The sequence below is a fragment of the Tenebrio molitor genome, chromosome 3, assembly GCF_963966145.1.
Source record: "Tenebrio molitor chromosome 3, icTenMoli1.1, whole genome shotgun sequence".
Classification (NCBI taxonomy): Eukaryota; Metazoa; Arthropoda; class Insecta; order Coleoptera; family Tenebrionidae; genus Tenebrio; species Tenebrio molitor.
Window position 1 is genome coordinate 19,292,569 of NC_091048.1, and position 15,960 is coordinate 19,308,528.

Genomic DNA, 15,960 nt, shown 5'->3' on the forward strand with positions numbered 1-15,960 from the left:
CATGACAGCTACCTCTAATCGTACATATTATCACAAAGTACAAGATCACTCACTACCAATATTTAATCCTGCATAATAGAGAATTTAGAAGCTTTGGAAATCGAAAAAAATATTTAAATCCACTACGGTAACATTGCAAGGTAATGATGTACGAATATACAGGCTGTTTGATAAAAAACGCCTCAACCCATAACTTTTTTATTTATTACCCGATTTCAATGAACAAAAAAACAAAGATATGGTTTTTCATGCGCTACAAAACAGCCATAAAATATATTTTTTTGGTGTTATCTTCAATAGCTAACGATAGTCAACTTTTTTTTTTAATGGGCACATGTTTTTTTTTATGCTCAGTCTGGTAAGGTTTTTTTTTCTGAATCTAATGACGTATTGAAAGTTATCATTTGGTTCATAGATAACTGAAAAAAAATTATTTTTTTTTGTGGTTCAGCTTATTATGAAATTTTTAAGAGTCCCGTGAAAAAGAATCGAAATACAAAGTGCGGTAAATGTCATCCAAACGTCAACTTAGAAATTTTCATCTGCTTTTTTAAACTTTTTTTATTTAAGTATAAAATAACAACATTGCCAGTCATGCAAGATAGCAGTCATTTGACTATTATTTTATATTCGAGTGTAATAAAAATTGCAATTAGTCAATAACAAAAATTTAATAGAAAAATAATAATAATAATAATAATTTATTTAGGCAGAATATAGCCTAAGGGAGTCCGTTTCGGCTCAGGGACGCGAGGGTCGCGGGTTCGATTCCGACCCAGGGCGAAAAAAAAAGGCTATATTCTATCTCGTGATTCGGAAGTCACGTTAAGCCATTGGTCCCGGTCTATTGAGTTGGTCATCATGCCCCTCATAGATTTGTAAACCAGTCGTAGACTGTGTAACAACATTTTTTAATAATTCATGTTTTAAATTATAATTTTTTTTTTATAATTCATGTTTTAAATTATAATTTTTTTTTATAATTCATGTTTTGCAAGAAAATAATAATAAAACACCTCAAGATTGCACCTGAAAATTTTCAAACTGACACTTGACATTTGTTGCTATTTATATTCCAATTGTTTTTCACGGCTTACTTGAAAATTTTACAATAAGCTGAACCACAATTACAAATTGTTTAATTTTTTTTTTAAGTAGCTAGGGACCACATGATAACTTTTAATACATCATCAGAAAAAAAACTCTACCAGACTGAGCCTAAAAAACTACATGTGTCCATTTAAAAAAAAAGTTAACTATCGTTAGCCATTGAAAATAACGCCAAAAAATAGTATATTATATACCAAGGTGGAGAAGTTCATGATTATAGCCAGAGCGCCAAGATTAGAACCCGAGGCGCGCCGAGGGTTGTAAGGCGCGAAGGCTATAAGGGACTTCTCCACCGTGGTTTATATACTATTTTTTTCACTACTAGATACGTTAAAACCCTTTCTGATAATAATTATTAATCAAATTATTTTGTCGGATGCGACGGGTCCGAGTTGTCACTTCTTGACAGTTGGTATGAAAATCGTCTACGTTAACCAATGAAATAGACGACAATCTTTCGTTGCTAGGTGACGGTTGTTCCATTATTCACCACTGGTTAATAATGAAAAATTATTTACCTGAAACTGGGCCAACGTAGAAAAACGAAACTTCTCAGTATTCTACGACAACCGATAACGCTAGACTTTATTACTAGTAGTGAAAAAAATATATTTTATGGCTGCTCGTAGCGCATGAAAAACCATATCTTTGGTTTTTTTGTTCATTGAAATCGGATAACAAATAAAAAAGTTATGGATTGAGGCATTTTTTATCAAACAGCCTGTATGAGATAATTATAGAGGTATATACTTTTTGATAAAAAAAAACCTCAGTAACATTCAAACTTAAAAATTTAATGAAAACGGTCGAATTTCGACCGCTGGGCAACCTCTAGTTATTTATAATTAGGTATAGATTTATGAATAACAACAACAACAAATCATTTGACTCGGCAGGTTTGAATTAGGACTAAAAATTCTGTAAACCAAATTCAGGTTTTAGGTAGTCTACATATATTGGGCTGAGCGGTCGTTTTCTCAGTAGAAAGTGTTAAATAATAACATTCTCATTATTGAAGTTAAAGTGTAATATAACGTTGGAGTTTTTATACGAGAAATATTGACTCTCGAACTGAACCCAGAAGTAGAATTTCTCTCCTACTAGTTAATAATTTTTCATTATTAACCATGACAATTACAAATTATATTTTGATCGTACAGTTTTAACGGACATTCATATTCAGCATAACAGACCAGACATTATTATTTTAAATAAACAACAAAAGCAAGCATATCTTTTAGATATAGCTGTTCCAAATTCACACAATATAACACAGACACATAATACAAAAATTAATAAACATTTAGAGCTCTCCGTTGCTATGAGAAATCTTTGGTGTTTAGAAAAAATTTCGATTTTACCATTTATAATTTCAGCAACGGGAATAGTACCGCAATCTCTTTTTAAAAATTGAAAAATTTTGGAATTAGAGAACACATTGGTGGTTGAAATTCAAAAAGGTATATTATTATACTCATGTCATATCGTGAGGAAATTCCTTAACATTGACACAGAACATAATATAACACAACAAAGTCAAAATGTGGAGGCGAGACGCCGGTAATTATGTTGATAAGCACAGCACTATTACTTGATAGTAATATCCGTAATAGTGTATGTACTCCGGCAAAATTGCCGTGCCGCCGGGTGGAGGTGGGATACCAGTGGTTAATAATGAACAGCCGTCACCTACCAACGAAAGATTTTCTTTGATTTCATTGGTTAACGTAGGCAGACGGAGACGATTTTCAATTTTCATAGCAACCGTTGAAAAATGAGAACTCGGATCGTCGCATCGGACAAAATAATTTAATTAATAATTATTATTAAAAGGGTTTTAAAGTATCTAGTAGTGAAAAAAATAATATATACACCACGGTAGAGAAGACAATTTTAAGCCTCGCTTCTTTATATAAACTACCTCGGCTTAAAAAAATGTCTTCTCTACCTTGGTGTATAATTACTATTGTTTCAGCTTTTAGGCTCATGTTATTATATCATTCATTGCAATTCTAATTTTTTTTATCATGCAGTGCAAGTTCGGTAAGGTTTAAATTTGGTATTTAAATAAACAATTTTTTCTTCAAACGTCCGTAAATTATGACATTATCCTGCTGCATTGATAATGCTAAAGTGTCACTTCATTGTCATGGCATCTAACGAGCTGACGAGCGGCAGATAAAGTTATTATCTCCGCTGAGAGCGGCACATAAAGTTATTATCTCCGCTGAGGTGTCCGTGAAGTTATTATCTCCGCTGATGAGCGGCAGTAAAGTAAACTAGATAAATCATTTGAAATTCCTACCTGGTTTCTTAACATGTCTTAAATAATTTGTTATGAAGGTTTGAAGAAAAAATAGTATATGTTATTCGGAGCAAAAATGGTTTTATGTGCTTTGGTTGGTTTGTCTGCCTCACTGCGTTCGGCAACCAATCTACCAGCCGCAGCACATAAAACTTCATTTTTGCTCCTCATAACATAATATACTATTGTATGTTAATGGAAGACTTAAATTACTTTTAGTTTCGCAGTTATGTCAGTTTTTGTTTTTGACTAACTGGGCTTTTAAATTCTTATGATGATGTGATATGACGCTTGTATACTCCGTCCAATGAGAGATTGGGAGATTTTTAATTTTATACTTCTAACCCAACACTACAAAATGCACTAGAATACATTAATTAGAGCATAATTTCAGGGCAAAAAATGTTACTGCTTGTAGGTAAATAAATAAATAATTTACTCTAGGTAGTACTTTCTCTGGGTAGAATTTAGTAATGTTTATGTTAAACAATCTCCCGCTGGACAAACTATATCACTCATCCTGATTGGTTGGTGACTATCAATAATTTTAAAATAATATTTCTTCTTGCACCGTTTTGGCTCAAAGCGAATATAAGAAACGTCATGATATATTCGCTAAAATTATACGCATGATTTAGCTGTTAAATTCAATTTATTAAAGAATACACAACCACATTATAATTATACACCAGAAAGTTGTTTGGAAAATGACAATTACAAATTATATTTTGATCTAACAGTTTTAACTGACATTCATATTAAACATAACAGACCAGACATTATTATTTTAAATAAACAACAAAAGCAAGCATATCTTTTAGATATAGCTGTTCCAAATTCACATACATAATATAACACAAACACAGACATATAACACAAAAATATTTAGAGCTCTCCGTTGCTATGAGAAATCTTTGGTGTTTAGAACGGGAATAGTAGCGCAATCTCTTTTTAAAAATTTAAAAATTCTTGATTTAGGTAACACATTGGTAGTTGAAATTCAAAAAGGTATATTATTATACTCATATCGTATCGTGAGGAAGTTCCTTAACATTGACACAGAACATAATATAACACAACAAAGTCAAAATGTGGAGGCGAGACGCCGGTAATTATGTTGATTAGCACTACACTATTAGTGCTTATTCACAATGGACATAAGACATAAGAAATATATAAGAGATACCTAAGAATAATTTGTAAATTTGGGCAATTGGAAAATAATTGATGTGTCCATATAATTTGAATATGATTCTTCATGCCTTTTTGTACACAACAATAATGTTCACTGAGGTCACTTCTCATAAGTTACGTAAAAATTAATAGTATATCCACTGCGCGTATCATGAATTTCTTATGCCTTATGTCAACCTTATGTCCATTGTGAATAAGCACTTACTTGATAGTAATATCCGTAATAGTGTATGTACTCCGGGAAAATTGCCGTACCGCCGGGTGGTGGAGGGTTAGAAATTTCTAATACATTACGATTGTCGACAAATCTTACTTAATTTATAGTTTGATGGAAAATTTTTCACTTATAATGTCCCGATGCATAGATTCTATCCGAAAAATTTTTTTAGTGCATTGCTGACAAAGTTATTAATCGCCCGTCGAAGACGAGAATGATTACTTTGTTAGCAATGCACGAAAAATTTTTTCGGTATACTCGTATGAATCTATGCAGAGGGATATTCGGCAAGAAAATCGCATGAATACGTTAACTATCAGTGAACGACAAAAAATGTATCTAAAGTTTTTAATAAATACATACCAAGACTGTAGAATTTTAACTCCTCAACAAACTGAACTTTTATTTATAACTAGCTTTTACCCGCGGCTTCGCCCGCAAATTTTTTTCGTAAAAATAGCGGGATATCACCGGGATATATACAGAGAGAAAGTTTGGAGCCTGGCGTTTGCGGACGATATGGTGATTGTGGCAAGGAGTGAGAGAGAGATGAAAGAAATGATGAGGAACCTGCGGAAGTATGTGAGGAAGAACAAGCTGGAAGTGAATGTCGAGAAGACGAAAATGATGGTCTTCAACAAGAGATAAAGGAAGAGTAAGGAGAGCGAGTGGAAGTGGGAAGAAAGGACGATAGAAAGAGTGATCGAGTTTAGATTCTTGGGCTACACCTTCAACGAGAGAGCCACAGACAAAGCGCAAATGAGAGAGCTAGTGAAGAAGGCGAACATGGTAGTTGGATGCGTCTGGGGAATAGGAGAGAGAAAGTGGGGAGGGAGAGAAGAGTGCAGGAGGAGCAAGCTGAGAGTGAAAGCGGGAAAGAAAGTAGCAAAGTTCGAGGACAGAATGGGCGAAAGGGAAGAGTGCAGGATACTGTCTGAGTACTATGGAGAAAAGAAAAAGAAGGCGGATGCGAAAGAGAGTGCGGAGCTGAGCGAGAGGGACAAAGACCCGGACAAGCAAAAGAGAAGGGAGAGAATCAGAGAATCCAGGTTCAACAGGGAGTATGAGAGATGCATTACAGAGGATGTTCCGGCGGAACATCCTCTTTTCGGTGTACCTGGGGAGAGAGAGCGCGAAAGAGAGAAAAGCGATGGCGAGATTCAGATGTGGGAACGAAGAGAGAGAGAACAGGTATTGGACGGAAAAAGAAGAGAGGTGCCGCGAGGAACCGGACCGGGAAGAAATACTGAACGAAGACGGAAGGGAGATAGGATGGATGAAAGTGATATGGAAGAGGAGAGAAAGGATAGAAAAAGAAAGGAGTGGAGGATCGAAAAAAATGTTAATTTTTTGGAATTGTATTTTTGTGTTTGTAATTAGGAATCGGAAAGCCCGTAGGGCAAATAATAGCATATTAAAGAACAAGTTTTATAAGGGTTGATTTGGCGCGTGTAGAAAACGAGCCGTAGGGGAGTTTTCTATGGGACGAATGCGCCAATGCCCTTATAAAACGGGTTTTTTATCTTATTTTTTCGAATTTGCACCGTTTTTTAAATTTTTAAATAAAAAAATTAAATTTTCAAATTCTAAGGAATTTTGTAGTATGTAATTGGTAATTCAACGTAACGGATGCAACTACATCTGCAACAGATGTTAAAAAGTAGCGTTTAAACGTTTGTATTGGAAGTTTTTTTGGTGTAAATGACAATAATAATAAAAATTTTCTTAGAGATCTATAGCCATAACTCCAACTTGAATACAATAATAGACCTAGTAGAGACGCAAATTCGAAAAACCATTTTCAATAATAGGTACAATCGCGGCCATCCAAAAGTGAACGATACCTTGCGAAAATTTCCGTATTTTTCGTTAGATTAAATTAGGCTGTATTCATTGGCGTTCGTGCAGCAGGAGTTACTATTTTAATAATAAAAAGTTCTAAGAAATAATTTTTAATAAAAATGAGTCTCTCGCCACAGCAGCCAACGATCAATAATAGCCCTAGCTGGCTGAATCGGAGTGAGATGTCGTGGCATTTAAAAAAAAAAATTCAATAATTTTTTTAACGCTAGTGTCAAACTGTGACATTTTAGGACACCAATGATTTAAAGTAAAAATCAAACTATTAAAAAAAACGTTCACTTTTGGATGGCCGCGATTGTACTTTATTAATGAATATGAAAAACCTGTTTGCAATTTAAAAATAGAAAAACTTTCACATCTTAATAAAGTACTAATTTACGTTAGTCCTGCATGAAAATGACCTCATTGTTTCTTCCTAACTTATTAAATTATGAATAAATTTGGTTATTTGCTAAATTTCGATAGGAGTAATACTTTTCACAATAATGCAGTTAGAAGATTCGATAACGTGACGCAAGAGTTACTAAGCAATTCAAATCTTGCCACGTCATTTATTATCACATAATCAATTTGAATTTAGGAAAAAATGTTCCACTACTACGTTATATATTTCGTAGATCGTAGAAAATAAAGAACTATGTCATTCTCATAAGAAGACTCTGAAACTCTAATTTTCACCCATCTATGTTTTTACATAGACTGCGAAGTTAATTTTGTCATATTTGAGTAATAGATCACAAGATGACCATGTTGACTCTCTTTTTTCCTGACGAAGTCTGCATTCTCATGGTGTGTCTCAAGGATCTATACTTGGACCGCTTCTATTTTTACATTAGCATTATGTTAATGGCTTCTCGCTATACATGTCGAATACTGATACATACCACGCTTTATGCTGATGACACCACCATCAATTCTGCATTATCAACAGTGGAAAAGTTTAGAACGGAAAAAGATATTCACTTGTTTAAAACTCAAGATTGGTTTGTCTCTAATACATTTAGTTTAAACAAAAACAAAATAATAAGACATATTCACGTTAAGAAATAGTACTGTGCGATCAAATAAAAAAAAAATCAGAGTAGGCGAAAATGGTGGTTTGAACCAATCAGAATAGCACAATCCAGGTAACTCGATTTTTTTTTAAATTTATTTAACAAGTTTGTGTGTAAATTTTTAGCATGTTTAAAACGGAGTGAAATGAGCATTTTAAAGGCCCACGAGTGCCAAATACAATGTTTTTTTGTTCGACGAACCCCTTAAAGGCTCCAAATCGCTTAAAATCTTTAAAAGTAGCTTGACGTTTCGTTTTGACAAGTTGTGACATTTATCAAAATCCATTCACACAGGAGAAAATTCTCAAATTCTGGCAGTGTCGAACAAAAAAAATAAAATAAAATTAACCCATATCAATTAAATACGTGTTTAGGGATATACAGGATCGCTAAAAAGTATGGATACAGCTCAATATTTTCAGAACGGTTTAGCAGAACTCGTTGAAATTTGGCCCACAGTTGGAAGTGTTTAAATTCTATCATCTGAGATTTTTTTAAATTTTCTAACATCATTTATTCTGAAGATACAAGGCTAACTTTTTTTTAAATTAAAATTTTTAAATTTTTGGAGTAAAAGGTAAGGTAACATTTTTTTTCATTCATCATTTAGGTAGTAGGAAAGTCTATCAAAAAGAGAGGAAGAAAGTGGGGTTTGTCATTTAAAACAATTGGTGATGACGTCATTGTGCAAAAACCAATGACATCACTTAAACAAATTGCACGTCACAGGATGGAATTTTTCGAAATAAAATCGATCCGTCCGAGCGATTTTCCTAAAAACATCACATAACGCTATTATGAATTTTGTTTCAAACTTTATGTTCACGCTGTATGTATATCTGTTACGGTAAGAGTTCAAACAGGGTCGATGTGAACATCCACCGGCTTATGTGTACAATGTACAGTCGATGGACAAATAAAACTGGGACAAAAATGACAATCACATAAGTCAAAATTTACAAATTTGCATCGTTTAATTACGGCTTTATCACAAATAGGTTAACTTTGGTATGGCATATTATATAGACACTGACAAATCTATTGACAATTCAATGGTCTGATTTGACCGGTAAATGTGTACAGTGTCCTAGTACTTCTGGGAAATGTTTATTTCACTACAATTTAGTAAACTGGAGCAGGCTTCAGCAGGTTTATTAATATTAAGTACTTAACTAAACATTCAATTGTTACCACTAAGATGTTAATACGATCAATTTAATAGAAATGTGCATCTAAGCAATCCATGAAAATCTAATTTTCTGTTGGTATTAAAGGTAACTAGTAACTTTGACTTTCAAAGTTGCTTGCCCTTGATTATAATTTTTTAGTTTTGTTGCCCTTCCTTAGTGACATAACCATTATTTTGTGTCTTAGCATTTATGACTGCACTCAGTTGCACGTTAAATTTGTCCCATTGTTATTAAAACACCCACCAATTGCACTGTTCTCCTAACCTCACAATGCCAACGGCGGGAAACTACATTTACCGGTCATTCCATAGACAAATGAACATACTTCGTTTAGTGTATTCATTTGTGTATGAGTTATTCTACGTTGGCTTTAGTACACCGTACGCTGATGCTGATAGATTGCTCGTTTTTTGACAGAAGACAGACACAGAGACATGTATGGCGGGAATTAATCTGCAAGGCTACAACAGTTTTATAAATAAATTGAGATGGAGAGTTTAGTATTTTTCACTGTGTTATGTTTTGGAACTAGAATTTAAAAACGTGCAAAACGTACGGACTATAGTAAATTTATATCCACATTTACCATCCGCCTCTGGTAAATGTGCACACAATCCATGTTTGAAAGGTACGAAAACGACGACTGAAAAAGATTGCTATGCACATTTACCATGGAAACCGGTCATTATGAACGTTTGCCGGTAAGTGTGCACATTCGCCCCCTTACGCACTATTCCCGTAACATATCTATTCAGAATATAATGAACTACAAGAAAACATCCAAACCATTTTAATGTAGGACTAACACAAGTGCTACCTGGTTTTCTGATTAAAGCGCTTCTTTTCACTTTTCAACCGCCCCCGCAGGAGGTGTGACGATCGAGACTGGGAAAATCATGGATTTTGAATGCACCTACCCCTTAATTTATTCCTAAGGGGGTCATTCATGGAACCCGGTAAGGCTCGATAAGACATTGTAATTTCAAAATCATGACAACTGATATTGTTGAAGCATCGTATTTGACATTTGGTTAACGATTTGCAAATTATCTGAGTTTCGTGAATCTACCCCTTAGTAATTAAACAGTTTGTTGGGTAGGCATTTGTTCCATTAGGATTTTTCGTCGACTAGATAAAAATAGTATATTACATAATGAGAATGGAAAGTGAGTGATATCGTACGTGTGAGAATCTCACGATAGACACTTTCCAGCGAGTTTTGTACACTATTTTTGCGGCTTCAAGTACTTTTGGTGATGTAAGTTCGTTCCATATCTATGTATAGACGAGTCGCTGTCTATATCCATCGTTTTCTACAAAGCCGATAACCCTTTGTATAATCTGTTTCAAAATTAAAAATCCACCACCTGTTGAATTATGTTAGCAGAAAAAAAATCCCTAGAATAAGCTTCATTTTTTTTTAGGTTGACCCAAACTCCTGCCAAAATTTGACATTGAATTGTGTTAAGTTTATTTACGTAACACAAAATAATCATTATGTACAAAAAGGTCGTAACTACCATATCATATCTTTTGAGTGAAATAATAAAATGAGAATAAAAAACACGATGAACTACGATCCAAACGACTGTCAACAGTTTTTTTTCATAACCACACTTTTTTCTGACACTTGCAGATACACTAAAAACAAAAGTTGGCGACGTTGTCGGTTCTATTTTCGAGGTAGAATGGAGTGTTGGTGGATTTTTGATTTTGAAACAGATTATAGCTCACAATTTGCTTGAAAATTTTTGACGTTTCTCTTGCTTCTGAATGCTCGTTTCAGAAAAACAAAATAGGAACATACTTGATAAAAGTAAATTATTACGTTATAACAGATGACAGATGAATTAAATTGTCAACTTTCATGCCTACTCAATTGTCTGAAATTGACTCTTTCTTATAGTGTCGTACTATTGGGGACACGGAAAACTGGGCAGATGTGTGATTCAATTGTCAAAATTTCTAAACCATACCTTAGCTACTCATAACCAAGTTGACAGTTTTTTTGAAAATATCAATCATAATGACGGTAAAGGTGCATTTACATTGACACTTTTTGAAATGACAATAACAGACTGCCCAGGATTCCATGTCCCTTGTTGTAGGAAAATGTTGCTTATGTAATAATACTTGTTTAAATCGTATGGTTAAAGTACAGAGTGATCAACAAGAATCCAAATCAGAGCAAGCGTTGCAAATTATCGGTCACGTCGTAGCAAAATCATATGCACATAAGCGGTCAAAATATGGGCGTATACAATTTATGGTCTCAAACGCTACTTAATAAAAATGATACTTTATGAATTTTAGACGTTGAAATTATAATTGTGCATTTTATTATTATTATAAGATAAGGGAAACAATTTATAAGATTAACAAGAGCAACATTTTACATTTGTAAGAGTAAGTTAATTATCATCTTTATTGCCAAACGCGATGCTACTGGTACGGAGATGCTTCGTTGAAATGTCACATTTCAAAATTCAAGGTTGTTGTTGTTGACAATTTAAGTGATTTAACCTAGAAAACAAATCTTCGATTTCGGCAAAGTTTACAGACGTTTATTGAAGTTATAAGCAATAATTATCCCAGAATAAGTTGTAAAATGGGTTTTACCATTAAAGAGATGGCATTTTTATTAGATTATTTTCGAAAGAGGGTGAAACAAGAAAATGAAGATTGGCCTTACTTTGTACCCCCTTACACTGAAGAATTTTAAGCCAGATGTCCGAACCTGATGGTATTGGTTATCAACAAGTTTATCAATGTCTTAAAATTTTAGTGTCTAATTTTAGCAAATCATAACCCATCATTAAGAAGAAGTCAGGTCAGTTCTTAGTTCAAATTTTAGAAATGGTGCAAAATGTTCCACAAATTATCAAGGAACATCCCTCAACTTCCATAAGGCGTTTAAGACAACAAGTTAAATTGTGTTATGGCACTTATCAGAAATTTTTTCAGGATATTAATTTGTTTCCCTTTGTGTGTTGCAAGAAATAAAACCCACACATTACCCTAAACAAATTGACAGCTTCATAAGGGTTTTTGAAATTATGAGAGGCGAGTTTGATTCTGTCTGGACCACAATGGAGAACATTTTGAGCAGTTTTTGTGAAAACTTATTTTTTGACCTTGGAGTAATTTAAATGTTTTAAACACTGCTAGAAAAGATATGAGTAAGTTCTCAATTACCCAAAATTTAGAGAATAATAACTTTTACACTTTTCTTACAGAAAACAACAAAACAAAGAATTCTGAAAAATAATTATTTTTAAAATTTTGTAACTCAAGATTGTGCCTTATGAAGGAATTTTGTGTAACTGTGTGTTTTTTCCTTAATCAATAATAAATAATAATTAATTATAACTTGCTTTTAAATCTATTATTCATGAATTACAAAAAATTTATAAAGGCAATTAATGATAGATTTTTGAGAGGTAGGCAACCAACAAAACGAGTGTCCACAGCAAGTAAATAAAAGCGGCTGATCCATGATAGAAATACGTTTCGATAAAACAAAAAATGAGGTAGCACTCTTGATTTGGTTTCTTGTTGATCACTCTGTACATATATTATAATTGTTAGGAAGAATTAATAGTCAACGAAAAACTTACTTAGAGAACTTACTTATGTATTTTTGTTAAGAAGATACATAATTATGGAATACAACTTTTTCGATGCAAATAAAAGTCCAAATGTTCATGTTATTATTTTAATGTTTTTGTTTATTTTAATTATGTAATAATGACGTGCGTCATACTGTGAATATTATTATTAGGAAAATGGAGCATTAAGAGCTTTTTTTGTTGGATACTGTTAAAATTTGAGAATTTTCTCCTGTGTGAACTGTGAACGGATTTTGATAAATGTCACAACTTGTTAAAACGAAACGTCAAGCTAATTTTAAAGATTTTAAACAATTTGTAGCCTTTAAGGGGCTCGTCGAACAAAAAAACCTTGTATTCAACTCGTTCGTGTGTAAACTGGGCTTTTTTGGCATGAGTGGGCAAGGTTTAAAACGCGAGTGAAACTCGTTAAATAAACTACTAAAGAGATTGGTTATCATGAAAATCACTAAATACTACATACCTAGCGCACGTAAAATTTGCTCTGAAATTATACTCTAATTAATGTATTCTAGTGCGTTTTGTAATGTTGGGTTCATTTAATACAATTTAAAATCTCCCAATCTCTCGCTGGACGAAGTATGTATACGTATTTTATATTGTAGGAGATTTTCACAGCGTTTATTTACAAAACAGTAAATACAGAGTATACGTAGAATAAAAAGAAGAAGATCAGACTCGATGCCTCTGATTCGGTTATAATTCAGGACCACCAGGATGCCTGTAGAAAGGGAGAAGTTGTATCACAAAAGCAAGCGCAACTTTTTGTAGTTCCTTAAGCTTCAATTTTCGTAAGGTACATGTCATAGGTACCTCATAAATGGAGTTCTACATTAAAAAAAAATAGAAATTCTTGAAAATAAATTTTCACTTATAATATCCCTAGTGCATTGATTATTTCCGGAAATTTTTTCGAATGCATTTCTAAAACGTATTAATTAGCCCGAGTGGAACACGAGGGCTAATTATGTTTTGGAAATGCATGAGAATAAAATTTCCGGATATTAATCAATGCACGAGGGCATATTCGGTAAGAAAATCGCAACGACACGGACATTATGCTTCTTAAATTATAAATTTTTAAATCGTACGACACTCATTAAAGACCAATAGAAAAATTAGTTCACGAGCCATAACCAAGACAACAACAAAATAAATGATTTTGATTGGCTGAAAAAATTTCCACTTATTAATCACAGTTAGGTTGGTCTACCTACAAAAAATTTCCAAGAAATTTTTTTGTTGGCATGGTTATGGCTCGTGAACTAATTTTTCTATTGGTCATTAATGAGTGTCGTACGATTTTCAACAATAAAAGGTGGTCGTTTCTCGATTTCCCAAAACTCAAAGGACAAATTGTTGCAGCCTCTTAAATTGAAAATGAAAATGAGATGGAATAATGCTCCTCGAACGCAAAAAATGAAAAATGACTTGAACAAAACGTCTCTATCGAAGTTTGTACATGTTTATTTCGCTTCTATTATTTTCGTTTTCATTTAAAATTGTTCACTGCTTATTAATAAATACGATTCCATTTTGAATTTGATAAATTTGATCTCAAATTTGTAATCAGCGACCCGGAAAACCTTATTGTATCTACATACTTTCAGAGCAATAACTAATTTTTTTTTCAAAATACGTCCGCCATTTTAGGTCCGCCATCTTGAATTTCATAAATTTGATACCAGTTTTATAAGCAGCGACCCCGAAAAGGTTATAGTCCATACTTTCAGGACAATAACTTAATTTTTTTCACAATAAGTCCGCCATTTTGGGTCCGCTATTTTGAATTTGACAAATCTGATATCAAGTTCGTAATCAGCGACCTCGAAAAGCTTAGAGTACATACTTTCAGGACAATAACTTAATTTTTTTCAAAATATATTCGCCATTTTGGATCCATCATTCTGAATTTGATAAATCTAATATCAAATTCGTAATCAGAGACCCCGAAAATCTTACAGTACATATTTTCAGAGCGATACACTCACTTTTCGAGTTTTGGCCAGGGAAATAGGTCATTCGCCCCACTGTGCGCCACCAAGAGTCTATTAATGGAGCGTATAGGTACTACATTAATTAGAGCATTAATTTCAGGACAAAATTTTAGGCTTGAATTTCAAATTTTACGTGCGTTAGGTATTACTATCTCTACGTAGAATTTAGTGATTTTTATGTCAACCAATCTCTCGCTGGAGAAACTTTACAATATTATTATTTAGGACATATAAATTACGGATTACAGACAATACTGAAACCAAGTCATTGACTTATGAAGGACGTTTACCCTCTACGACGTTTACAATACAACGGAAAGGGCTTCCCGGGGACCGGCATCCAAACACTAACCACGATCGCATGATGGTCATTTTATATTAAATATTTTTGACATACCTACTTATTTGCAGCTTGCTCCAAATACATATTAACTTTTGAATTTTTGAACACTTGTTATAAATTATTCTTTTTATTTTGCATGTTTCTTATTTCATTTGTTGCATTCTACATCGTTTAGTTATAAAATTTGATCTTACATTTTTACTAATAATAATGCTAAAATAAATAGGTTAGTTCAATCCAGTTTTGTCTTCTTTCTTTCAGAACTGCCACTATGCTTGATCTGTTGTTCAAAACCTACCTGTAACTCTAGGTTTTTTTGCAATGTCAAGAATGTTCCTAAAAGTCTTTTCTTTCATTTCGACGATGACGAGTCCCGCTCGTGTAGCTGCGCTAATACGTTGCAGAGTATATGCACAGGAATCAGGATAAATTTCTTGTGATTCCGATTCACTTCACAGGCCCTGCATATTTCACTTTTTACTAAGATTTTTAAGGTAGTAATATTACTCACTTGACGCTACGTCGCCATTTTACCTTCCATCAACAAAGGTTCAATTCATCATATTCCTCCCGTCAATTTCTCATACCCCTCAACCTTACAATTGCTCTGGAAATTTTCACTCATAACAAACCATATTTCATTCATTGCCGGAAGAAGAAACTTCTTGCGTTCTCTGATTTAGATTTGTTCACCTGCCTTTGGCGAAATTATCCCATTTTTGGTTATTTCAAAAGTAGCTGTCACTTTTGACGCCTGTTTCGACAAGTTGACCAGATAAATATTGAAAATAATTTTATTATTCATCGAATTATACGTTGCTTGGCAATTGAGGAAAGGTACTCAATTTTCTCATAAAGGGAAAATTAGATCGAGCTCTATTGGTCAATTTGATTAATTCATAACTAAAAAGCTGTTGCACCCTGAATATTTTTCCAAACGTTTTTTACCTTCATTACCATCAAGGAATATACAGTTTCAATTTGATCCGCGAGTTCTGGGACACCCTGTATTTCAAAATGGTAAAAATGAAAAATTCGCCGATAATTATAACTAGAT

At 33.4% G+C, this 15,960-nt stretch overlaps 1 protein-coding gene and 1 long non-coding RNA gene across 2 annotated transcripts; both read left to right on the plus strand.

Moving 5' to 3' along the window:
• The first annotated feature begins 5,345 nt into the window (after window positions 1-5,345).
• Window positions 5,346-6,206, plus strand: LOC138126579 (uncharacterized). The gene is made up of 2 exons (XM_069042370.1): window positions 5,346-5,404; window positions 5,477-6,206. Exons 1-2 carry the CDS (start codon window positions 5,346-5,348, stop codon window positions 6,204-6,206), a joined length of 789 nt encoding a protein of 262 aa, XP_068898471.1.
• Window positions 6,207-11,537: 5,331 nt separating this feature from the next.
• Window positions 11,538-12,502, plus strand: LOC138126476 (uncharacterized). The gene is made up of 3 exons (XR_011157847.1): window positions 11,538-11,677; window positions 11,733-12,113; window positions 12,171-12,502. It is a non-coding gene; the product is annotated as an uncharacterized lncRNA (long non-coding RNA).
• The last annotated feature ends 3,458 nt before the right edge of the window (window positions 12,503-15,960 follow it).